General features: G+C 42.2%; 1 protein-coding gene across 1 annotated transcript in view; it reads right to left on the minus strand.

Moving 5' to 3' along the window:
• Window positions 1-26,607, minus strand: part of L3MBTL4 (L3MBTL histone methyl-lysine binding protein 4) — a 275,710-nt gene that overhangs the window by 187,305 nt on the left and 61,798 nt on the right. Inside the window, exon 9 of the mRNA XM_081802549.1 lies at window positions 25,439-25,770. Within this exon, the coding sequence (XP_081658675.1) occupies window positions 25,439-25,770 (332 nt within the window). The remainder of the gene's footprint in view (window positions 1-25,438; window positions 25,771-26,607) is intronic.

Consider the following 26,607-nt stretch of genomic DNA (forward strand, 5'->3'; position numbering starts at 1 on the left):
AGAAAGAAAGAAAGAAAGAAAGAAAGAAAGAAAGAAAGAAAGAGAGAGAGAGAGAAAGGTATCCTCCCCCAGTTCTAGAGGCCAGAAGTCTGGAATCAAATTGCTTCCTCTGAAAGCTCTAAGGAAAAATCCTCCCTTGCCTCTTCCAGTGTCCTGTGGCTGCCAGTATTCCTTGGCTCAGGGCTGCATTACCCCACTCTCCTGTGTCCTCTCCTCTGTCTCTTATAAGGACACTTGTCATTGGATTTGGGGTCCAGCTGGGAAAATCCAGGATGTTCTCATCTTAAGATCTTTCACTTAATTATACCTGCAAATAGCCTTTTCCTGAATAAGGTCACCACACAGGTTCTGGACACAAAGGTGGCTGTATCTTTTGCAGGGTCACCATTCAACCCACAATGGCCCTTCTCTCCCTAGCTGCCCTAAGAGCAGAAAGGGCACAGCCTCTCTGGGGGCTCATAACATCTACTTTACATTCTATGGTTCTTTAATACCCAACATCCAGCACATGTGAAAAATTATAAGACGGGTAAAGAAACAGGATAAGGTGACTTGTAATCAACAGAAAATATAGACAATAGAGGCCGACCAACCAAGATCCAGATGTTCAAATTAGCAGCCAAGAATATTAAAACAGATGGTTTAAATATGTTAAAGGAAAGAGAAAAAAGGTAAGCCAAGTGGACAAAAAGAGAAATTCAACAGAAAACAATGTACTATCTAAAAAAGAACCAAATGGATATTCTAGAATTTAAAAGTCCATACCTGAAATTAAGAATTTTGTTGATGGAGCTTAACAGCACACTGGAAACAAGAGAAGAAAGGACAAGAATTATGAAAGATCAATAGAAATTGCCTGAATTCAAGCACAAGAAGATAAAAGGATGAATAAACTAGATCATGAGCGATGCAGGATACTCTCAAACAGTGTGACACATGTGTAACTATTATATCAGAAGGGCAGGACACAGAAAATAAGCACAGCCAATGTTTGAGGAGGTAATGGCTGAGTATTTTCCAAAATATATGATGAACATAAATCTATATACACAAGAAACTGAGTCAATTCCAAAAACTCCCTGACCCAGGCAAATCAAGTAAAACTGTTAAAAACAAAAGATCTAGAGATTATCACACTAAATGAAAAGCAAGACTCAACTGTATCTGTTTTTATATCTGTTTTAAATCTAATTCCATAAAGATAGGTTGAAAACAAAAATGTTAAAAGAAGTCAGACACAAAAGAGTATGATTCCATTTCTAAGAAATATAAGAATAGGAAAAATTAATCTATGGTAAAATGCAAGTCAGAATAACGGCTACTTCTAGAGAGATATGGCAGGGGATTGTGGTACTGACTGAGGAGGGCTCAAGAGGAGGAAATTCTGAGTGATGGAAATGCTCTTTTTAGACCTGGATGGTAGTTATTGGGATAGATACGTATGTAATAATTTACTGAACTGTACACTTAAGATGTATACGTTTAACTCTATATAAACTATCCTTTAGTTAACAAAGTAAAACAGGAAGGAGTCCACAAATAATTCCTCCATTGTGACATGCTTACTTGCCTGAAAATGAGACGGATTCAGAATCGACAGAGGTCTAAACAATCATTCATTTATTCATTCAATACACCAATACTAACTGAGTGCTTACTACACACCTGGGACTATTTTAGGCACTAGGAATATATCAGTGAACAAAAGAGGGAAAAAAGCCTCTTTGCCTTTTAAAGCTTACACTCTAGTAGGGATAATCCCATACTATCACATAAATGAATTTTTTTTGCAAGTTAAAAGGTAGTAAAAGAAAAAATAGAGCAGAGTTAGGGGCATTAGGAGTGTACCAGTTGAGAGTTGTTGCCATTTTTTTAAAAAGTGGCAAAGGGAGGCTTAAAAGAGTTGAGGGAGTTAGAGACTTTGATATATAAGGAAGGGTATTACAGGCAAAAGGAATAGCCAGCGCAAGGACCTTGACGCCTGTTCAGAGCAGCAAGAAGTCCAGTTTAGCTGAAGCAGGGTGAGCAAGTGCGAAAGTAGTCTAAGAGTCAAAGTCAGAGGGTAACCTCCATGCCAGGTTAGGTAGGGCTGTACAGACTTTGGCTTTTACTCTTGGGAGAAACACAAAGGCACTAGCAGGCTTTCTGCAGAAGAGCAACCTGTATGCCCTGTGTTTTACGAGAATCGGTCTGGCAGCTGCACTGACCCTACCAAGGGCAGCAGAGAGGCTGCTAGGTTGGAAGTTGGGAGAGCATGTAATAATCCAGGTGAGAGGGGCACCTGGGGGGCTCAGCCGGTGAAGCGTCTGCCTTCGGCTCAGGTCGTGATCCTGGGATCCCGGGATCGAGCCCCACATCGGGCTCCCTGCTCAGTGGGGGGCCTGCTTCTCCTTCTGCCTCTCCCTGTGCCCCTCCCCCTTGCTTGTGCTCTCTCTCTCTCCCTCTCTCTCTCTAATAAGTAAATAAAATCTTAAAAAAGAATCCAGGTGAGAGACGACGGTGGCCAGGACTACAGTGCTATCTGCAGAAGAAGCAAGCCAAGGCTACGAGCTTCAAAGCAAGAGCCAAACAGTTCATTGTCGGATCTGAATATCGGTTGTGATAGAAAGAGAGGAGTCAAAGATAACACCATACTTTTGACTTGAGCAATGGGAAAGATGGAATGGCCATTACCAGAGATGGAGAAGACAGTGGGTAGAAAAATCTAGGAAGGGGCGTCTGGGTGGCTCAGTTGGTTAAGCGACTGCCTTCGGCTCAGGTCATGATCCTGGAGTCCCTGGATCAAGTCCCGCATCGGGGTCCCTGCTCGGCAGGGAGCCTGCTTCTCCCTCTCCCGCTCCCCCCTCTTGTGCTCTCTCTCTCTCTCACTCTCTCTTTCAAATAAATAAATAAATAAAATCTTTAAAAAAAAAAAGAAAAAGAAAAATCTAGGAAAAAAGATCGGGTATTCAAATTGGGGACATGTCAAGTCTGATAATCTATTAGGTACCAAAAGGACACATTGAGTAGGTACTTTGATGCAGGAGTTTGGAGTTCACCAGTATATAGATGACATTTAAAGCCATGACATTTGATGAAATTACAAAGGAATTAAATATAGTTGAAGAGAAGAGGTCCAATGACAAGCCCTGGTGCACACTGATACTAGGAGTTTGGGGACATAAGGAGGAATTAAATAAAAGGAGTCAGAGAAGGAACTGCCAGTGAGTAAGGAGAAAAACTCAGAGAATGTGGTGCCCAGAAACCAGGTGAAGAAAGTGTTAACAGAAGTGCAGACAACTCTTTCGAAGAGGTTTCCTTTCAATGGAAACAGAAAAATGAATGGGGAAGTGGAGCCAGGAAATGATATTTTTAAGAGAACAGAAGTATCATGTTTCCACAAGAAATTATCTCATGGAAAGAAAAACAGATGATAAAGGAAGGAGGGATAAGTTGCTTACATGAGGTTGGGGAAGGAGGAGACGTGGGACTGTACACGAAGAGGGGTATTGCCTTCAACAGAACGTGGAAGGGTCATCTATAATAACAGGAAAGTACGTGGGATATATGAGGACGGAAGCAGGCAGGTGGGTACATACGGTGTTGGGCATGTGTGGAATTTCTGTTCTGATTGCTTGAATTTTCTAGGTGGGACAGAAAATAATAAGCATCATCATCTGAGAACAAGGATGAGACAAGAGGAGTGGGAAATTTAGGAGAGGAAAACAGATATGAAACAGTTATGGGAGAGTCAATGAATTAGGGAAACATAATGATTCCCGGTCAGCATTAAGGTCCAGGTAACATGTGCATTTTGTGTTTGTGCAGGAAGCCCAGTCAGAGGAGTGTGTGAGTTTCTCTAGCCATATTTAGCTTCATGAGGCAGGTACAGAGTAGGCAGAGGTAGATTTTGCCAAGGCTGTGGTTTTGACAAGTAAGATGAACAGAAGAACAAGGAAGCTGAAAGTATATGCAATGGTCTGATTACGCCTATCATCTACTGAAATCGTGCTGTGGAAAGAGGGAAAAAAAGAAAATGAGAAGGTGAGGAACAGTGAAAAAGTGGTAGAATTAATGTATCAGAAACTCTGAGGGGGTAGAAGGACTGATGAAATTGGGGTATTAGAGGGAATCGCCAAGAAAGAATATGGCGCTGGTCAGAGAGTAAGATGCAAGAAACTGTGATTAGAAAAGAGTTGCATTATTGCCACTAACAATAATGAACAAAAGTATAAGCTAAAATAGGATCATAGGGGCCAGTGTGGAGGACAAGATAATCCAGACAGAAGCTCAAGGGACTGAGAAGACAGAGTGTTGGAAGGACCACATGTGTATATATTGAAACCACCAAGAAAGACCAGGGTTGTGTTGGCAACAGTGGCCATAAGCCAGCAGCTAAAATAACCGAGGATTGAGGGGGCACTGCTAGGCGGCTGTAACTGTGAGGAGTATTGGTAAGTAGAGTCTGAGGAGATGAGTTTCCAAGCTGGAGGGCTTTAGGGAGGGAAAGGGAGAAGGTCTGAAAATAACTATAAGGGGTGAAGAGCACAATTCTCTCACCTCCCGATCCCCAGGGCCCCCACCTGGACAGGGCTGCAGAAGAGGCAGTGTCCTCAGGGGACAGGTTTTGTCTAGAGTGGAGGAGTGAAGAGAATGTTGAGAGAAAAAGATCCCAGAGAGCACAAGGCAAAGACTGGGGACTGGGGTGAGGAGTTAAAGGGCCTGGGGGTCTGAGCTTCTTAATCAAACTGCCATAAACAGGGATGAAGGGCACAGTTCCTGGTGGAATCAGAGGAGTGGTCAGTGGCATGGCTGTGAGTCTGGGGGCTGGGGAGGAGCGGTGCCGGGTCTTCTTTCTGGCGTCTGCGGAGGAAGGTGAGGCGGAGTGGGGAGTCTGGCTCACACACCCAACATATGGGCCACTCTTGAATGTGCTTAGATAATCTTGTACCAGCACAAATTCAATATATAGCGCCTAATTCCTGCTATTTGGCCAAAAACACATCAAGGAATAACAAGGACAAATGAGTCCTCCGATCTTGGTGAATATATAATAAACCTTGGCTGGAGGCCGCAGTGCTCACTGCAATATGTTGTGGGATGGAAGAGAGAAGTGCATCCCGTTAAATGTCCTCCGGTCAAGCTCTCCAAAATTAAGTTAAGGAGAGGAAAAAAGACTTGAGCCTATTTAGATCCTTCTCACTGGAAAAAAAATTCAAAGATATTCTGCAGTTTTAACTTTTAAGAATTTTAGGCATCAGTGAGTGTTAAATTCCCAGTATACAGTGATCCGTTTCATGTTTTCCTGCAATTCAGTTGCATCTCTGTCCACAATGCCCCAGAAAATAAGTAAACACCCTGTGATCCAGGTAAGGAAACTGACTCAGCAAGAGAATCTACAGGAGCCCGCTCCCGTGAAGGGGGCTCAGAGTGCTGGTCACAGCAGCCCACCCACCTCCGAAAACTGGCCCAAATACCATATTTGGAAGAAATGCCACATGTAGGCTGCTAAATGCCACCGTCATAGTCATCTTCACCATTTCTTTTAAAAATATTTTTTTCCGCGAAGTGACAAGTATGGCATCATAGCTATTACCAATTTAAAAGCAAGCACAGTGGGAAGTGGCCCATTTAATTAATTATAGCCCATGTGCTGCACAGCCTTAACAACAGCATACTTCACAATTATTCCAGCAAAGCCCGAATATCTAACAGTAGGGTCTCTACTTCCTCGTGCTATGGGTGGTGGTCCCTAACCTGGAACTGCCCAGTCACAGTCAGTAAGGGACACAGAGCCCCTCCACCCCCAGGGCCTCCTCCTTCCTGGAGGAAGATAAGAAATCTACAATACAGATGCGGCGGGCAGAGGTGATCAGGAGAGCTCCAGAGGAACCCCAGTCTCTGTCCCTCACTAGAGCCCCTTCAGGTCAGGGGGGCAGAGAACAGCCCTCACTGCCAACACAGGGAAGCCGTCCTCACAGCAGAAACACACTGGACCTTTCAAAACAAATGTACAGACCACATGGAATCCAGCTTCCACCTCTCACTTAGCTCAGTGACCTTAAGCGAGACACTTACATAGCCTGAACTTTGATGTCCTCACCTACAAAACAGAGGTAATGAAGCCAAATTTGCCTAAGTGCAAGGTTTCCTAACTATTGGTTGTAAGGTATGAAAGTGCCTGATGCAGAGTAGGCATCGGTAAGTAGGGATCATGGATGAGGATAGTATGTAAAAATGAAAAGAAAGAAGAGAAATATTTGGAAGTGACAGTGACATTAGGTTGGGAACGATACAATTCACCAAGAGGTCGTGGTCTGAGGTTCTAGTAGACGAACAGTCTGTTCTAGCCCTGAGGACGAACCTACCTGAGTTGCACTAGGAGAGCCGAGCCCTCAGTGGGAGGTTCCAAGGAAGGGAGCCAGGTTCTCCTCTGCCTTCAGAACTCCCTGTCCCCTAGATCTTCGGCAGCCCCCCAGTACCCATGGACCTGGAGATGCCACATCTAATGTCTCAGCCCCTACTGGTTCCTAGGACTGCTTGTGTAATTCCTGGGGAAAGCTAGAGCCGGTGGGCAGGGTTTGCTGTGCGCTGTGAAGCTACAGGTGGCTGCAAGCACACAAGTCTGCGGCAGACAGACTGGGACGAAGCAATCTTCTACAAGCCTCAGACTATCTGAGGAACATACATACGAATGTATGCAAACAACAAACCCAGAAAAGACTCACCAACATTGCCGTAGTCGAAAAATGGCAGAAACTTGTTTTTATTATGAAAACATTTTTTTAGGGATACAATATTTTGTTGCCCAGAAGAAAACATTTTTAAAATTCCACACAATCCCGGCTTCTGCTCAGTTTAATTTCTGCAGATGCCTATTGCTTATGTGATTGGCCTTATTAGCTATTCCATAAAGCCTGGTTTTCCTGAGCCAAAAAAATAAAATGGAATTTTAAAGAACTCTTTGCCAAGCAGCCCAGGGCAGACGGTCAGCAGACAGAGAAGTGGGTTGGTGCGCTTCTATCCTGAGGTGCACTTCGGGGGAGTGACCCACTCTGCCCCTGGTTCACATGTCTGCACCCCACGGTCACGTTATAACTACCTGCAGTGCCCAAGGCACACACAGGAGGACTCGAACTCAAAAAGACTTGGTGTGAGTCTACTTCTCCACAAGTAGCAAGAAATACCCTAATTAGTCCCCAACCTAGAGTTCCTCCTAAATAGAACCTTGGAATCTTAACTTTGAGTACACATAATTCTTATTCTTAAAATTGGAGTCTTAGGTTCAAGTTCTGAATAGATAATCACTAGAAAAGTTATATCATTTGTGAAAATTATTTGGTCCTAGGAGCCTATCTATCCAAAAGAAAATATCTAAAACCTTTAAGTATAAAACTCTGATGCCCTTCTCTGGGTAAAAAATGCTCAAGGAGGAGCTGAGAGACTTAACCACAAAGCCTGAATTTTGTAAGCATCTGACGGTCTCAGTATTAAGCCCAAGTGTGTCCCAACGGGGATGGAGAAGTAGCTCTGACTTCAAACCTGTATCCTGAAGATGTGCAGATGGATGGAGAGGACTGCTAATGCTAAGGACAGGGTGAGTGGTGCTGCAGAGATGTCCGGTAGCCAATCTGACCAGTGAGCTCTCTCCTTTGGGGTTGGGCCTCTGCAACCGCAGGCCTCAGACTCAGTCCCATTTCAGTCTCCAGCAGGGGCAACAGTGGCCAATCAGAGGACCCTCAGTCCTGGCCACAGTGACAGGTCTGGGGGCGGGCTCCTGACCCCATCACAGTCCCCCCATGACTTTCCTGCTAGAGCAGTAGGGGGGACTATTGCCACAGGCCTCACTGTGCTGGGATGGTGTGAGGAGAGCAGTGCTGGTGGACTCACAGCTAAATGGAGCCAGCCCATTCTCTGGAGGAAGGATTAACACCCACAGCAGGAAGGAGAGCTGGGAGGGAGAGACAGAAAGGCCTAGAGAAAGAGATCTGGAGGGAAGGACTGATGGTGTTGTTTGAGACCCCAGATTCAGGGGTCTACACACGTCTTCCCTTTTCAGTGAGACAATAAATCCTGCTCCCACTCTCTCATTTTTTAAAGATTGATTGATTGATGAGAGAGATAGAGAGTGTGTGTGCATGTGTGTGCGGGAGGGGCAGAGAGAGAGAGTCTTAAGCAGACTCCTCACTGAGCAGGGAGCCTGATCAGGGCTTGATCTCATGACCCTGGAATCATGACCTGAGCTGAAATCAAGAGTCAGATGCTTAACTGACTGCACCACCCAGATGCCCCACCCCACCATCATTTTTTTTTTCTTTTAAAGATTTTTATTTATTTGAGAGTGAGAGCGAGAGAGATCACAGAGGGAGAAGCAGACTCGCCACTGAGCAGGGAGCCAGACGTGGGGCTCGATCCCAGGACCCTGAGATCACAACCCGAGCTGAAGGCAGACGCTTAACCAGCTGAGCCACCCAAGCGCCCCCCGACCATCATTTTTTAAATACTGATTTATTTGAGAGAGAGAGAGAGAGATTGCACTCAGAGGGAAGGGGCAGAGGGAGAGAGAGAGAATCTCAAGCAGACTCTGTGCTGAGCATGGAGCCAAATGCGGGGCTCGATCCCAGGACCCTGAGATCATGCCCTGAGCTGAAATCAAGAGTCAGCCGCTTAACCGACTGAGCCACCCAGGCTCCCCACACCCCCGTTTTCTTGACCTATGCTGGCATTAGCCTTGGATTTCTCTGACTTGCATCAGAAGAGCCTTCACAAATATTCCTGAAGGAATCCTTTCAAAATCACAAGCTCCACCCAAAAGGCAAGGCCACGCAGGGCCCTGAGTAACTTACAGATAAACCTAGAAAACTGGGCCTAAAACAGCTGTGGACAGTTCCTGCTGGCGCAGAAAGCCCGGGTACTTGAACCAGTCTTGACGGCATTAAGTGGGCCTCTTTCTGGGTCTGCAGTGGCTGACACTGGCTTCCTTGGGTGGCTTTCCCTGCACAGCTTCAGACTGCAGGAGCCTGTATCGTCCTCTCGTTCTGGTGACCTGGATGGACTTTCAGGTAGGGCTACTGCCACACCCAAATTTCCCCAGGTGTCAATTCATTTCCAATCACCCCACCCTCTGAAGCAGCTGAGGGAAGCAGCTGGAAGCTCGGATGCCGGGATGCTCGGATGCAGCGGGCCGTGCGTCGGGAGCAGCTGCTACTGAGCACCAGTCAGCGGAGCATGGGTCTGGGCCCACAGCGCCCGCCCCCCGCAGCCCCCCCCCGCCCCCACGCTGCCCCCTTCTTCCATGCCTCTCCATTCAGCCTGCTTCTTTGATCCCCTCTCTCTCCCTATGCCACTGCGGCCTCTCAAGCTCATCTGAAGAGTGCTTTCATCTTTCTTCAGTCCCTCTTTGTGGGCATTATATTGCTGATGAAAGGTCACATTGCTCCTAGAAGACACAGCGTCACAATGAAAATGGGAGGAACACAACTTGAACATAACCTACTCCCAGCACCGAAGCAGAGCTGCAACCACTCACACTCGACATTAATAAAGCAGCTGTTTTAGCTCCATTTGTGTTTCATTTCCCCACCTGCTAATCTGATTTATTCCCTGTTTATAATAAGGTTTCTGGCATTTATCAGGGAAAGATAAAACACTGCCTCAAAACCCAGGAATTCTGCACTATGCTCAATATCTTCCACTTATTCTAAGCTTTACTCAGATCGCAAGTCTAAAAGAGTCCTTTGCCTTATTTCTGCTTCTTGTGTCATGCTCTGACCACCGGTTGTATAATAAATGTTTTTAAAGAAATGAATAACCAGGTCTAAACATGTTAGTTTCTACTGTGTTTTTTTCTTCTGTGCTCCTTGGTCTGTTTCTCCCTTGTAGCCAACTGTCTCAAACTGCAGTAAATTCAGTGCCATCCCGAAAAAAGCTGAAATTCTAAAATTCTACAAATCCATAAACATGGAAAAGAAATAGCCATGTATTGGAAAGAGTATCAAATGGAAGGTCTCTCAGCCTTTTCAAAGTCGACAGGGAATTTAAATGTTGACCATGATAGGCAGGTCACCCCTAGTCCTGGGGCATAATTATTAAATTGCTAAACTGCAGACATATTCTGTTAGTCTAGGAAGGAAGCATCTATTTATTGTGATGTTCACAATCCTGAAAACACATTTTAGGGCAGAGTAGAAAGGTCAATTTAAATATTTAGACAATTTTCAGTCTTGAGAATTAATCACTGAGTAATTATTGATTTTGCCTATGGTTTAACCAGTATATCTTTCCTCTCATCTGAATTATATTTTTGGTTTCAAAACAGGATAAAAAATCTGTTCCACCTTCTAAGCCTGTGATATTCCCTAGGTGTGTTAAAGAGACAGCAGGAGCCTGACCTTCAGACACAAGCTGGCCAAAAACCTAGTGTATGCATGATCCCAAATCCAATAAGGATCAGCTTCCTGGGGCAGCTAATCGGCCCCTCATGCCCTACAAAGGGCTTCTTCAGGTGGATATGGTCTGGCCCTCACTTGGACATGCCACCGAATGCCCTACAGCTGCACCATCCAATATGAGAGTCACTGCTTGCATGTGGCCATTTCCATTTAAATCCATTAAAGTTAACTGAAATTGGAGATTCAGTTCCTCAGCCACATTTGCCAGCCACACGTGGTCAGTGGCTACCATACTGGAGAGAGCAGAGAGGGAATGTTCCCACGATGACTGTTCAGAGCCTACTGGTAGGCACCATGCGTACAATCTACCACCTGGACAAGTGGCAACGTGGTCTTGACAAAGTAACGCTAAGCCCTATTGCCATGAGATGGTAGGAATGGCAGAATTAGGGAGAGGTTTCGGCCACATTACTCAGAGCCCTAAGCAGAAGGGGGAATCTGAAGGACAAGGAGTGGACACTTGGGGTCAGAAGGGAGCCGCTATGATACTATTCTTGAATAAATGTAGTTTTGGGGGGCAACTGAAATGGAAACATTAAAATGAGCTTCAACAGAAGGGAATCACTGTTCTAGCACTGAGTTGGCTCAAGGATAGTGAAAGATAAATTATAATTAATAATCAGAGCAAAACACTGGGGCCTCACTGCCATGCCTCGGCTCAAGGCAGCTAAAGAGCTTAGGAGCGCCTCGGAGGAAGGCACCAGGCAGCAATGCCAGCAGAGTAAAGAACAAACCCCCCTGGCAAGAGGGAGCTGCCTCCTAAGTCATGATGGAACCGCAAAGACAGCAAGGAGTGGTGAGCCGGCTTCAGGGAGCGCATCACAGAGGTCAAGGCTGCAAGTTTCCTGAAGGCAGCACAAAGCACTGTGGTGTGAAACTGTTCCTGCAGGAATCTTGGATGCAAGTGTGGAGCACAGCAAATGAGAAGATCTAATGATATTTTGTATATTCCAGGATATAGCAGTTCGGGGGCTGAGGTTTGCCATGCCAATTCCCTGATGGAGCTATACTGTGGACACTTTGGGCATTGGCTGGCACAGGAATATGCCTCGTCAGCTGTGAAGCAAAGAGGGGCTTAAGCCAAGTGAAATGGGTTGCCCTCAAAAAGTAATGTGCACCCTTCATGTGGCTGGCAGTTTTGACATTAAAGTCACACTTATTTTAAGAAAAGAAGCTTATTATTACTAGAAAGTCACGAGCAACCATTACTGTTCAGAATCCCAACCATTTATTATCCATTATGCATCTATTCCCACTCCACGGTCCCCCGGTTTGTCATGTGTTATTAGTATAATGACCCTATAATGGGCTATGCTTCTTTGACATTGTTATAACTGCCATGATTCACAATGTCAATATTACAAGGGGGAAAGCATCATATACAATGAAATAATGCATGACTTCAATTATTCAAATATTATACCATTCTTAGCCATGCTTATAGTTACCATGTTGCTTATTAAAGGTGTACTAGTAATACCAAACCACCAATTAATCCAATTTTCCATGTGGTGTTATAAATAGCTACTCTTTTGTGAGGGAATATGTAGAGGGCATCCAATTAATGCACATTTGTTCTAATAAGGAATAAGAAGTAACCCTTAATAAGCAGTAATTCATTATAGTAAATAATCTTATCAGTACATTTTTATTTGCAATTCACATTCATTCATTCATTCATTCAGCAAGTATTTATTTGCCACCCCTGAAATGCTAGGTACTGTTCTATGGGCACGAAGGACACCAAGAGTAGCTGAGTAATCAAGAGAAAAAAAGGGTTTCCTCTATTAAGTTACATTCTAGTGGCAAAACAGATGATAAAAGAAATAAGTGAATACATAATCTAATGTCAGATAACCACAAGTCCTATGATGAAAATTAAATTCATGTAAGAGGAGAGTAAATTGCTTTACAGAAGCAGGGATAATTAGACAGGAGCATAGATAATTGTCCCACTGTAACAAGTAGGAATTCTGAGCATGTGCGTTCAGACATGGATAGAAAGGTAGACTGGGCATGGGGATGGGATCAATTTTACTCTGCATTTCTTCTATTTTCCCTGAGAACAAGAAGCAAGGTTACAAAAGGGGGGGTGAGGAGAAGGGTGTGAGGACAGGGGATGTGTGAAACAGTTCTCCTGGAGGATGGGGACATGCACTGATTCGGGAAATGGAGCAGAATCACAAGAATGCACTAGGGTTCCTGTGGACATTTGTGGAGATAAATTTAAAGTTAGACCTCTCAGAATGGTTCTTTGTTTTTCTCCAGCCCCAGGATTCAGTTGGGTCTCACTCAGAAATTTGCAAGCAGGCAACCATTTGGGTAAATATCACATTCTCGGTGAAGTGAGGGACTACAAAGACACTCAGAGCAGGAGAAGACAGCCCACTTGGTAAAGGAAGGCAAATGCCAGAGACATGGCAGGTGGTAAACAAAACAACACCTGCTTCACTGAAGGCTCTTTATGCCAAACCTCTGAAGTCATCCCAGAACCTACTGACTTTGAATGGCCGAAAAGCATCTACATGTAGCTCATACGTACAAATTTTAAACATATTTGCTTTGGGCTTCACTGTCCATTTATAACTTTGGTACATTCACATGAAATTGAGCCCACTTTCACATATTAGATAAAACACATCTGCTACCCTTGCAAAGCAAATCATTACTGAAAAAAAGCATGAAAATAAGAATTCTCCTATTTCCCTGATTCTATCATGCACATCCCTCACCCCATCCCTGTACTATAGGTCAGTGATTATGAAATCAAGATGCACCTTACAATCCAGTGTGAAGAATTTTGCCAATTATCAGTTAGAGAAGTTGGTAATGAAATAGCTATTATTGCCCACATGGGTTTTGAATATAGCCAGTTCTTCAAGAAATGATTGAGGCATTTTTCAAAAGCAGAAGAGAGGGTTACATGTGACCCACTCAGATGAAGTTAGGAGTGAAGCGTCACTTTCAACTTAAAAGAGAATTGTTCAAACTTAGGTCAAAAGTCACTAGCTAATCCTGGCATTTTTCTATTTTTCTCCAAATTCTACAATTGTCTCTAAAGGTAATAAAGTATAGAATAAGACTGGAGAAGTCAAGATTACCCAGGATTAGTGGGATGCATTAAAAGAGCTCATTCTTTTTTCACCTAAATGTAATCATAGGAAGACACTGAAGGGTATATTCAGGAGAGTCATGTGATCCAACCCACATTTTTAAGTTCACACTGGCATCTTTGTGTAGTATGGATCAACAGGGACTCAAGTGGAGGCAGAGACCAGCTGGGAGGCAACTGCAGTGGTCCAAGTGAGAGATGACATCAGCAGATAGTAAGGTGGCTGTCATGAGATGGAGAGCAGTAAAGAGACTAGGGATACAGTATCTGGAGTTAGAATTAATAGAAGATGGTGGTTGACTGCATGTGGTTGTTCCAAGATGGGCAAATTTTAGGAATGACTCCCAAGTGTCTGGTTTGAGCAATACGGTGGGTAGGCTACCATTATTAAGTTGAGGATGCCTAAGGAAGAAACAAGTTTGGGCCTGTATATTGAGGAGTTCATGAAACATATAAAAGATGTCAAGTGGGGCGCCTGGGTGGCTCAGTCATTAAGCGTCTGCCTTCAGCTCAGGTCGTGATCCCAGGGTCCTGGGATCGAGCCCCACATCCGGCTCCCTGCTCCGCGGGAAGCCTGCTTCTCCCTCTCCCACTCCCCCTGCTTGTGTTCCCTGTCTCACTGTGTCTCTGTCAAATAAATAAATAAAATCTTTAAAAAAAAAAAAAAGATGTCAAGTAACAGTTAAATATATGACTCTGGAGCTCTGAGGAAGAGGTCATAGCAATAGATACAATTTGAAAGTTAGTCGTCAGTAAAAAGTACTGACAACCAGAGGAATGTATGAGTTCACTCAGGGAGAGAGAACCCAGGAGAGGTGCTCAGCCCAGGCAGTACATGAGAATCACCAGAGGAGCTTACAAATGGCTGGGAATTTTAAATATGCACTCAAGCTTCAGAGCCACCAGTATAGAGAAGAAAAGACAAAGGGATCAAAGCCTTGGGCAAGAAGTTAAGGAGAAAAGCCAATGAGAAGACTCAAAAGGAGCAAAGAGGTAGAGAAGAACCAGGTAAATGTAGTTGCATAGACCCTACAATAATAATTACCACTCCCCAAAAGAAAAGGACAGGGAAATACTGATCATGATATTAGGAATCCAAAGACTGGGTTCCAGCCTCATGGCCCTCTGACATAAAGCCTCACAGTGGACACCGAATTAGGGAACAGACATTTGAAGGACTTTATTAGAAGACTGGATTTCCTACACATCACAGGCAGAAGGGCTCCCCAGAGAACCACCCAGATTTTGATGTCTGCTGAATTCGGAGTCCAAATGCAGCCGCTCATGCCTGGCTTACTGTGGAGGGCAGTGGACACATACCACCCTCCTCAACCCATGTGGAGAAGAGAATTAAGAACCAGAGGAGAGGACAAGCAGACTGCCTTTCTCTAACTGTGAATAAGTATTCTTGTTCATGTTTGAACAGAGCAGGTGGAACTTTTGTTAAAATACAGATTCTGGCTCAAGCATAGCTGGGGAGGTCCAGATTCCCCATTTCTAACACTCTTCCAAGGTGATGGTGGATCTGTATTCTGCCATTGTGGGAAATGCCCCCCTTGTACTAAACTCTCAAAATGCCACACCCAGTTCTACCCTGAAACCAGGATGTGGAATCTTGCCTAAATACTTTCAGCTGTGCCTGTTTCCACACTGTGCCTGACCTGCACACCAGATCGTCCACCTGTTCATTGGGGCTGTCATCCCACCCAACCTGTACCTCTGAACCCCGTCTTTGGTTCAACTTTGATTCATTCCCTGTTGGTTCAACAGCCCTGGAACACAAATCCATCCTCTGAGTTTATAGGATCTACATATCCCTTCTTTTTCTATCAACAGGACCCCTTTGGGATGGGGAAGACCGTCCCTGTGAATGCGACCTGGTCCCGTTGTTTCCATGGCTAATCACTATTTTTGCCAAGGAAGCAAGGACACATACACCTTGGTGAAGTCCTGGGATAGAAGGTGCTGGGAACAAGCCCCTAAGAAGTAGTAGTAGAAAAAGAAGTTAAGTAGAAAAAGATCATAGCAACTGCTTGAGCTGCAGACCCCTGTCGCCTGTTTCCCACAGCTGAGCTCTGAGGGCTCCTATAACTATGCAACTTCCCGTGATTCCTCACAGGCCCAAACACAGATCACGTATAGACCACCTGCCCAAGCGGCTTCCAATTTAAGAAAGGAAGAAATGTGTATATACATACATGCATGCATACACACACATACATATTAAGACAGATTAAATTTGAAATCTCCTTTGTCGCTACATGATAGTAAATAAAGGCATTTGGTGTTTGAAAATGCAAATAAAACAAGGCATGTTATATACTTTTTCTAAGAGAAGAAAAACTGTTCTCCTGGAGAAGCCATCTGCCCCACAGCATCTTTGCTCAGAAGGCTTGCTGCATTTACAATGGGCTTTTGCAGCACTTGATGGCTTGTGCCACACCCCCCACACTGAACTGTGATTGAACCGACCTTCCCAACCAGCTGGTGAGGGCAAGTTCCAAGTCTCAACACCATCCCAGGGCCTATAGCTCCTGGAATGGTCTCTTCAGTTAAGTAAAAGCTCTTGATTTTATAGTAGGCCTCATCCCTTCTCCCTCTTTTTAAAGAGCAACTTAATTTTGTCCAATACTACTACAGTAGGCAGAATAATGGTTCCTCAAGATGTCTACGTCCTAAGCCCAGAAACCCGTGAAGGGGTTACCTTACATGGCAAGAGGAAATCGGCAGGTGTAATCTTGAGATAGGGGAGATTATCCTGGGTTGTCTGGTGGGCCCAAGGCAAACACAACTGTACTGATTAGTGGGAGGCAGGAATATCAGAGAGAGGTTTGAAGATGCTATGCTGCTGGCTTCGAGTATGGAGAAAGAGAACGTGAATCAAGGAGCAGAGGTGGCACCTAGAAACTGGAAAAGGCAAGGAAAAGGATTCTCCCCTTGAGTTTCCAAGAGGAATCCCTGCTGAAATCTTGGTTTGAGCCTAGGGGGCACCTCTGACCTAGAGAAATATAATGCATTTTTGTCACTTTAGGCCACTAAGTTAGTGGTAATTTGTTACAGTGGCAGTGGGAAAACAGTACAGCTCCATTTTGGAACTAAATTAATGTAAGAATCTACTTGTTCTCTTCTCAGAGAAGCAGCTCAGTCTCCTGAGTCTGCCGTCTTTTCTCATATCACAAGAAATGACATGGATTTAAGAACAAGGAGGGAAGATGCATTCACCATCTTGCCTAGTCACTTTATTCTGGGGTGTTTTTGCTCACTTATTTTTGATAGATATTCTTCCAGTGGTAAAAATAGAGTGCTTATAAAGGAAGATGTGAGAAAAAGAGATGATATTCAGCATAATTAGCTAAGTATCAGTATTAGTAAGGGCACGTGGAATGTTAAAGCTGCCACTGGTCAGAAATAGTACACTTCTGTTCAGGAAAACAACAGAAAGTGTGCATGTCTCCTCCAAAGCCAAGACGAATCCAACAGACTCTTTTGTTTGCTCTGAAGGAAGACCGTGTGTCCACACTGCACGTTCTCACTGAACGTCTGGGAAACAAGAGGCTTCGTTGTCACAGCAGGGAAGGAGGCTCAGACTTTGTGAGTAAATATAAAGCATTGAATAAAGTGACACAGTACAGAGAATGGGGGACCTTTCTTAAGAATTGTTAGTCTTAAATAAGATCCTTACTAAAAAGTCCAGTAACCCTTGAAACACAAATCTAATCCAGCATTTGTATCCACACGTAAATGCGTTTTGCAGTGGGGCAATCTGTGGGGTCCTTCAGACACTCAAAAGAAATGCATAATCCTAAAATAAGGGTTAAGAACAACTAGTGCTACAACATCATCATCTTTTATTTAAGAAGTTTCTACACAGTGTTCTGCACAGAAAACTGTGAAATGTTCTATTTCTATTCTATCCAGCTCATGACTAAGCTGATGCCTCCAGCCAAATAATCACATGTCAGGATCTCATTAGATCTCGCAGGTCAGGCTGGTAAGAAGGGGGCTGGGTGAGGGATTCCCTAAGGAGCTCCAGCAATGACTCCTGAGTGGGACGTCCGATTCACCGCCAAAGCGGTTCTTCCCTGCTGTGCTGTTGGGTGTATGGGTTGGTTCTGCATATGCTGACTTTAATAAAAACATTGAAGGTAAGTCTCTACTTACAGTTCTTGGAGAATACAATTCTAGCGACAGGGAAGCATGCTCTGTGAAATATTATACATCATTTTGGTAGCTTGACTACATTCACACTGAAAATCATCAAATGAATGGATGGTAACCAATTGATACTAGGAGAAATATGTTTAAGTCTAGAAGCTGTTGATTATAAGGTAGGCCTCATCTCTTCTACCTCTTTCTACTGAATATCTAAAACTAGATTGGAAAACAAACATAGATGTGGATTGCTCAAAAATATTTTTAAGAAAATAATGTAAGAATACAAAACTGCTTGTACTAAAAGCACCAACTTAGTAAGTTCATCTCATAGCTGAATAAGTCTGGTTTATCTATTAAGACAGGAGTTGGCAAATTATAGCCCACAGGCAAAACAGGGCCCATCACCTGATTTTGTGCATCCCATGAGCTAAAAAATGGTTTTTACATTTTTAAAAAACTTTTTTTATTTATTTGAGAGAGACAGAGAGAGAAGGCATGAGCAGAAAGAGGGAGAAGCAGACTCCCTGCTAAGCAGGGATCAATCCCAGGACCCTGAGATCATGAACTGAGCTGAAGGCAGACGCTTAACTGACTGAGCCACCAAAGCGCCCCAGTTTTTACATTTTTTAATGACTGAAAAAATCAAAAGAATATTTTGTGACATGTGAAAATTATATAGAATTCCTATTTCAGTGTCCACAGAGGTTTACAGGAACACAGCCGCACTCATCTGCTTACCTATTGTTTATGACTGCTTTTGTGCTAAACCACAGAACCAAGCAGCTGCAGCAGGGATCACAAGGCCCATAAAGGCTGAAATAAGTTACTTGCTGTTCCTTTACAGGAAAAGATGCTGCCCTGCAGGTTCAGAGCTCCGGCTGTAGTTGGATGGCTGGCATAAAGTGGCTAAGCTGTGTGTGCTTGTCTCTCCGCCTGTCTCTCCCTTACAGGGTTGTCGTGTGGATTCAGAAAGTAAGAAAATGTGAAGCACATAAACAGCAGCCTGTGGGCCCCACAGCTGAGTTAGCCAGCACTCATATTATTATTGCTGCTCTTTGTTGTTACCATAATTACACTAAAGCACCTTTACTGGGGAGGGCATTCTGCCTAAACCTTTCTGGAAATCAGGGTTGACACTAATTTATAGACTCACCTACTCTTAAAAAATAACTTTTCACTAATTGGTCATAATATTTTTGAAATTTGTCCCCATCTCCTTCCCAAATGAAGACAGTCATCAATAACTGTGGCACTGTAATGGGCATTAATTAGAAGTTTAGCTCAAAGGACAGTCATTTTTAATGTTAGTATCTTGTTCTGTCCTCATATTTCAAAACCATTTTCAAAAATGCATCCCAGCTAGAGACAGTGGCAAGAGAGATGATATATTCCAATTCTGCTCCCTTTTTGACAGATAATTAAACTAGGACTCATAGGGGTCAAGCAACTTTATTGAAGCACAGGAAACCCTTAATTAAAATGAACATTCACTGACTTGTATTTGGACTTTTCCTTTGCACTAATCCACCTGCGGGTTTTTTTTTCAAACAAAAGCTTTGAACTTATTGGCCTGACCGAAAATTCAAAATAGTTTCTAGTCACACAAGTAGACAACTTACCATGACAATTTATCTTGGTCATGATGCTCTTATTTCATTTAGAAATGCCACAAATACATCCAGGTAATGCATGAAATATGAAAAGACTTGCTGAAGACACTCAATTTATTAATGATTCAGGAGAACTTCCTAAAGCATCTATTTGGAATTCATTTATAATTCATTTCACAGCTTAGCTGTGGTTCCCACAGGGCAAATATTTATCAAATATTTCTGTTTTAAGTCCTCCCTTTACATTTATTTGTAGAAGAATACATTTTTTTTCCCAAATAAAGGCTAAACTTCCTAAAAGCATCCATCTGTCTATTGTAATTTAATGTGCATTTCCTGATAAGGTGACAGTAATGGGCTTTCAGATATAACAGAGTACACTATGCAACCAAACAAAAGAATAATTATTAAACATAATAGCTGGCTATAAATTGAACATGTTACACACTGAGTACATCATAAATATTTATTAGAGTAACCATGGTAATTAATAAACACAGTAATCAACACAAGTGGAAACAGCATCTGAAAACCCTGCTAAGGCAAGAAAAGCTTCGTAACTCAGCTACCAGTGAACCATACACGACCAACTTAATATTTTCAGTATAAAGATAAGAATATCTGGCTTGACTAGTACCAATGGACTTAAGAGAGCAAGGGTGGAGAATATCTTGAATCAGGCTGCCACTGCCCCGTCCCACTGACACCGACAACGGACGGTCTCTAGTTCCCATGGCTTAGCTCAGCTACAGGGCTCTACCTGAAACGAGAGCATTGGCTTCGGAGTTAGAAACATCTACGTTTGCACCCAGTTCTTCCACCTCTGACTGGGAAACCTGGCTCCAATTACTTAAAGTCTCCATGCCAACTGTAAAGAAGGAATAACATGTACATGTAAGAGTTTTGTGTAACTAGACTCACCGCGGTGATCCTTTTGCAGTGTGAACAAACAGCAAGTCCCTATGTTGTACACCTGAAACTAATACAGTGTCTCATGTCAGACCTCGATAAAAACAGAAGTTTAAAAAAGAGCTGTTGTGGAGATAAAGGTACAATATGTCACATACTTAGCTGAACATCTGGAACAAAGTCCATATTCAGTAACTGGGTCTTCTTACTCTACTGAGAATACTTCTGTGACTTCTTAGCCTGACATCACATCTACTGCTATTACTTCCACTTTCACAACCACTAGGAAGTCACTGGATCCCACTCCTTTTGGCCAATGTATTATTAGCGGTCACATGTCAACTGCAATAATTCAGATTCTTCGTATCTACACACATAGGCCCACTAGGCTAGCTAAAATTTAAAAAATAAATAAAAACAGATGATAACAGATGTTGGTAAGGATGTAGAGAGACTAAAACCTTCATATACTGCTGGTGAGAATGTAAAATGGGGCAGTCACTATGGAAAACATTTTTTGTCAAAGAGTTACCATATGACCCAGCAATTCTACTCCTAGAGACATAGCCAAGAGAAATGAAAACATATGTCCACATAAAAACATACACAAATGTTCACAGCAGCATTATTCAATATAACCAAAAACTGGAAACAACTCAAATGTCTATCAATGATGAATGGATTAACAAGATGTGGTAGACCCACATAATGGAATACTATTCAGAAATAAAAAAATAATGAAGTATTGATACATGCTACAAGATGGATGAACCTTCAAAACATTATGCTAAGTGAAAGAAGCCAGGTACAAAAGATCACATATTACATGATTCCATTTATATGAAATGTTCAGAATAGGCAAATCCATAGAGACAGAAAGTTGATTAGTGATTTCCAGGGGCTGGGAGGAAGTATAGACTGAGGAGTCATTGCTAGGGGGTGTGAACTTTCTTTTGGGGGGGATGACAACGTTCTAAATTTAAATAGTGGTAATGGTTGCACAGCTCTGGGAGCATACTTGAAACCAGTGAATTTTATGGTGTGTGAATTATATCTCAAAAAAGCTGCTTTAAAAACAGAATTAATCAAGCACATAAAGGCAACTACATATCTGGGGAGTGGCAGAAAGGAAAAACGTTAGTCTTCTGGATCTACCGCGCTCTGCCAGGGAGTGCCAGCAACACCACACGAACCTCCTGGGAGGACAGGTGATGTGGGCCCAGCACAAAGGACAAAGTAGGGTGGGTGAGGAGTGAACTCCGTCCCCATCCCCCACCTCCGCTCTCCCCTTATGAAGTAGGATGTTTATGATAACAAGTAGAATGTAAGAGGCGGAGTAGGAAGACTATAAGCTCTAGAGTTGAAAACCTCTGTTTAAAAGCCGGGGTGTAAACCCGGTTCCCCACATTCCAGCTTGTGACCTTGGACCAATTACTAACATCCCTCAGCTTCCTCAACTATAAAATGAGCTTAACAACCGCACCTCGTGTCCCACGGTTGCTGTTAAGGATATCCTAATGCACGAGAAGCCCTTACAAAAGTGTCGTCTGATACAAACTGCTGTTGTCGTCATTACCACCATCACTGGTATTGTTCTTTTGGTTCAACAGGCCGACTCTACTCTCCACAGTCAGACAACGGGATGCAGCACAATCACACATGCGCACACGAGCCCTCCCAGGGAAATTCCAATCAAACTCACCAGGGAGCGTGGGCTTGCCCCTCCCTGCACCTACTGATGACAATTACTCTCAAAGGCGACCAAGGAAGGCAGCACTGGCTGATAACAGCGGCAACCACTGAAGGACTAGAGTCAGGCACATTTTCGGGTGTGCTACATACGTTACTTCACTGCAAGTTCACAACCAACCACGTCACTTTACAGATAAAGGAAAGTGCAAATACACTGAGTAACCACCAAGTCAGTAACCAGTTAAACAAGTCAGAGCTGAAAGTCCAACCAGCATCAGTGCAGCCTATGTCACTTTCCAGTACCTTAGGCTGAACTGGATTTCCAATGGAGGAGAAATCAGGAGAGGAATGAAGAATGAGGGAAGAGTACTTTTGGACTAACACAGTTATTTCACACACTCAAGTAACAGGATGCCAGATGGTATGCAATGCCATTCGCTCCTTCACTCATTCATTCACACGTACATTAAGCACCTATTATGTGCCAGTGTCAATGATAAAACAATCTTGGAAGGATATGGACTTTAAAAGAGAAAATTACAAAAAATAAAAATAATAATAAGAGAAAACTATAGAATAATATGGTCAGCACATTAGTAAACAAACAGAGGAATGTGCTGGACAATGAGGAGATCAGGGAACTGTCAACTGCATTCTCAATTGCAGAGACAGTCCCACCCACTGCCTTCAACTTTCTTAAACAAGAATTCAGAGGAAAACACCTGACACTCATTTTCAATGCCTTTTTCTCCTCTGGAACCCTGATGAATGGAGTTTGAAGCTATACTTCTGAATCTTCTCTATGATTTGTTTCTATTCGGAAAACTGCGAGCCCACAATCTTTCCCCCTGTACCTCATGGGACAAGCATGTACCCAACTGCAGGACTGACTAGGGGAGGGTGCAGAATGGAGGGTCCATGGCAGAAGGGTCCATCCCAAGAATGGGTTGCAAGAGGGAAGAGGCTGTTTGTTGGAAAGTGCACCACAAGCCCTAAGACATTTATATCCATTCCAGGATTGATACATTCTGACAGACTGAATGGTATGGGGAAGCAATTCATTTCACATTTTATAAAGCACATTTCGCAGGGTAGAGAGCATCAGCTGCATAAACACATCTTAATTTAGTCCTAAAATCCTAACAGGATTTCCATTATGCTTACAACCACAGAATTAACACTTAAGGTTCTAATCCTGTCAAAGGGACCAAGAACTTTTCAACGCTTTCCCTGTAGTAAAGGACAAGGCAATTACCATGAAAGAGAAAGAGTAAGGAGAAGATACATGAAATATTTCTTTGGAAGGATAAGCTAAATTCTCAGAGATTTAAAAGGATCAATGTTGAGATGGTAAATAAAAAATACACTAAATTCACCTTAGGAACTAAAGTTTTTCAAATATTTTAAGGTAATGTGTTAACACAATATGATCATATAAATAAGGTGGCAAATACATTCAACAGATAACACAGTATGTATCTTTTTTTTTTTAAGATTTTGTTTATTTATTTGACAGAGAGAGACACAGCGAGAGAGGGAACACAGCAGGGGGAGTGGGAGAAGGAGAAGCAGGCTTCCCGCTGAGCAGCGAGCCCGATGTGGGGCTCGATCCCAGGACCCTGGGATCATGACCTGAGGCGAAGGCAGACGCTTAACTGACTGAGCCACCCAGGCGCCCAACACAATATGTATCTTATGAATCACAAGAAAATAAACTGTCAATTAAAATTCTAAGTAAGATCTGATGGACTATTCAGATTGAATTTTTCCTATAAATGCAGTAAATATATAATGAAAGTTAAACGAAAATTCAGAAAAAAAAAACCTGAGGCTCATTTTCAGTGACAAAATATTCCTGAATTTTGGGGTGCCTGGGTGGCTCAGTTGGTTCAGCTTCCAACTCTTGGTCTCAGCTCAGGTCATGATCTTAGGGTTGTGGGATCGAGCCCCTTGTGGAGCTTCACTGCTCAGCGTGGAGTCTGCTTGGGATTCTTTCCTCTTCCTCTCTCTTCCTGTCTCTCACTCTCTCTCTCTTTCTCTCTCTCTCTCAAATAAATAAGTAAAATCTTTAAGAAAATATCCCTGAATTTATAAAGTAATTATGATATTCAGAAGTCATTTCCAGAGTAAGTGCTATAAGAGTAAGCAATAGTGGGGTTCAGAATATCTTTTTAAAACTTGGTATCTGGGCTATACCCCTGGACCAAATCTGGCCAACCCCGTTTTTGTACAGAGTTAAGAGTGGTTTTCATAATATCAAAATATTAAAAACAAAAGAATATTACATGACACATGAGTATCATATAAAATCAAGTTTTAGTGTCCATAAATAAATTTTTATTAGAAGAAAGCCAAGCCTATTTGTTTATATAATGAGTATGGCTGCTTTCATGCTCCAAGAGCGGAGCTGAGTAGTTGGACAGAGACATTATGGCCTGCATGGTTAAAGCTATCTACTGTATCTACTCTCTGGTTCTTTACAGAAAAAGTTTGCTGGCTCCTGATCTAGATTCACGATGCTTGTTTATATAGAATAAGCTCCAGATAGATTCTAGTTAAACTTGAGGAAAAGCAACCATATACTTTATACATATTTGCAATGTAGAGGAAGGGACACAACTGTATTATAAAATTATGTGCTATGAAAAAATTATTTTGAAATGTTGCAGGATTATTTTGTGGGACAATGGGCTTTCTTTTCTAGATAGTCATAGGAAGTAAGAAAAATAAAAGTGTTTGAAAACAAAAAAAAAGTAAGCAATAGTTACAAATAAGTAAGAATTTAAGCAATATGCTTAAAATTCAATATAAAATAAAACATTAAAAACAAGATATGTGAGAGAAAATACCCATGTTGTATTAGTCCTGAATAGTGCTCAGCATAATTGTTTTCATTTGTCAGAAGAATGAAAGATATTGCTATTCTTGATAATCTATGGTAAAATGCTCATCTCTAAATTTTACTAAAATATCTGTACTAATTATTCTTTATTAGGTGAAATAGAAATTGTTTTCAAATTCAACATATAGCAAATAAGATTTATTTTAAATCATACAAACTATATATCAAATTTAAATGCCTCTTTCTTGATAGTGCCTATTAAAAGTACTTGACTTGAATCTTTTTATCAGTATGAAATAAACTGTGTTTGGGTGGAAAATAATTTTGAACTGTCATATGCTGTAGATTGAATACCACAATATTTAGCTCTCTATTAAAAAAATTAAAAGCTCCATTTTAAGAAAATTTCATTTTGAAGATGTGTGCATTAAAAAAAAATAGATTTCACAATAAGGACAGTATAGAAATCTGTTCACCAATTATTATCTAAATTTTTGTTCTAGCTACAGTGACTAACAACCTTTTGTTCATTTTTCTTTGATCTAACAAAGAATGGTAGAAAACAAAGACTTACTTGTTCTTGTTAAGGTGTTTAATGACTATTTCAAAAAAAAAAGCTGATAATAGCAATAAAAGGAAGCTTAAAAAAAAAGAAAAAGAAAAAACGTATAAACTCTAAACAGCAAACCCAAACAGGAACATGTTAGAATCCCTCTTAGAATCAGTTGTGTCTAATCTACAGATTCCCCATGTCAGGTGCGCGTCAGCTGGCCATCTCTGTACCCAGGACCTGGGACTAGGAATGGTGTCTGTGGAAGTTTGCTCCTTCCTGCTGTGCCAAGAAATCAGAGCTTCGCGGGAGGGGCGAGGATGCGCCAAGACAGCACCGCACTCCTCAGAAGCGCGTACCTTTACCCTCTGGTCATCCACATCGATGACCGTAGCCACGCGAATGAGCCTGGGGTTCCGTCTGTCCACTGCTTCAAGTCTCATGCTCGGCAGAAAACCATGGGGCATCCGCTGAAAGGTCACAAGAGCACAAGTCAGCCAAACCCAACTGCGCAGACAAGACGCATGTTTTCTAAAGTGCAATTGTTCTGACTTTGCATTCAGACCCTTCGTACAACTGGAATTCAGGTTGAAGGGCCCTAAGGCTTATGCATATTATTTTATCCAGTTTTATTAAAACCTGTGAGAGGAGAAAGAATTTTTTGGTCATTTTCAAGATAGCTAAAAAGAGATTAAATCATAAATTCGTTAATGATCACAAGATTCAGAAAAGGTTCTAATTTATTAACAGTTTATTTATTTGTTTAGATTTTTTCTGAAATTAACTCTATAAATTAAGAAACTGTTGACTATTCTCACTGCCCAGTTTTGGAATGTATGGCCCAGAAGACAAAATTATTTAGTAAATAATAAGAAAGGATAAACATAATCCTTTATAAATCTAAATTTTAAAATAGATAAAAGCTGCATGACTATTATAGGTAACTGTTCTAAAATCATACCACAATGTAATTTAAAGCCATAACCTGTGCTTTTGTAACATAAGCATGTTAAAAACTATATTAATTAAGCTTTCTTCCAACTCTTAAAATGCTAGGAACCAGGAGTCTATAATGATGGACCTTCAGAAAACACTAAAAAAAACTGAATGGGAAAAAATACACTGGGACTTACCAAATCACTGGCACCAGAGAAATATAAAAACCAAAAATCAAAGTTAAAAGACAACTCCAACAGTGTTCACAGGTTGGCAAAAAGTTTCACTTTGAAAGCTATTACACATAAAAGTATTCAATTGACCTTATTGAAAATGAAGTGTATTGAATCCCTCAAGTCTAGAAATGGCAA

This window comes from Leptonychotes weddellii, chromosome 13 (assembly GCF_054177405.1).
Source record: "Leptonychotes weddellii isolate Sample4059 chromosome 13, ASM5417740v2, whole genome shotgun sequence".
NCBI lineage: Eukaryota > Metazoa > Chordata > Mammalia > Carnivora > Phocidae > Leptonychotes > Leptonychotes weddellii.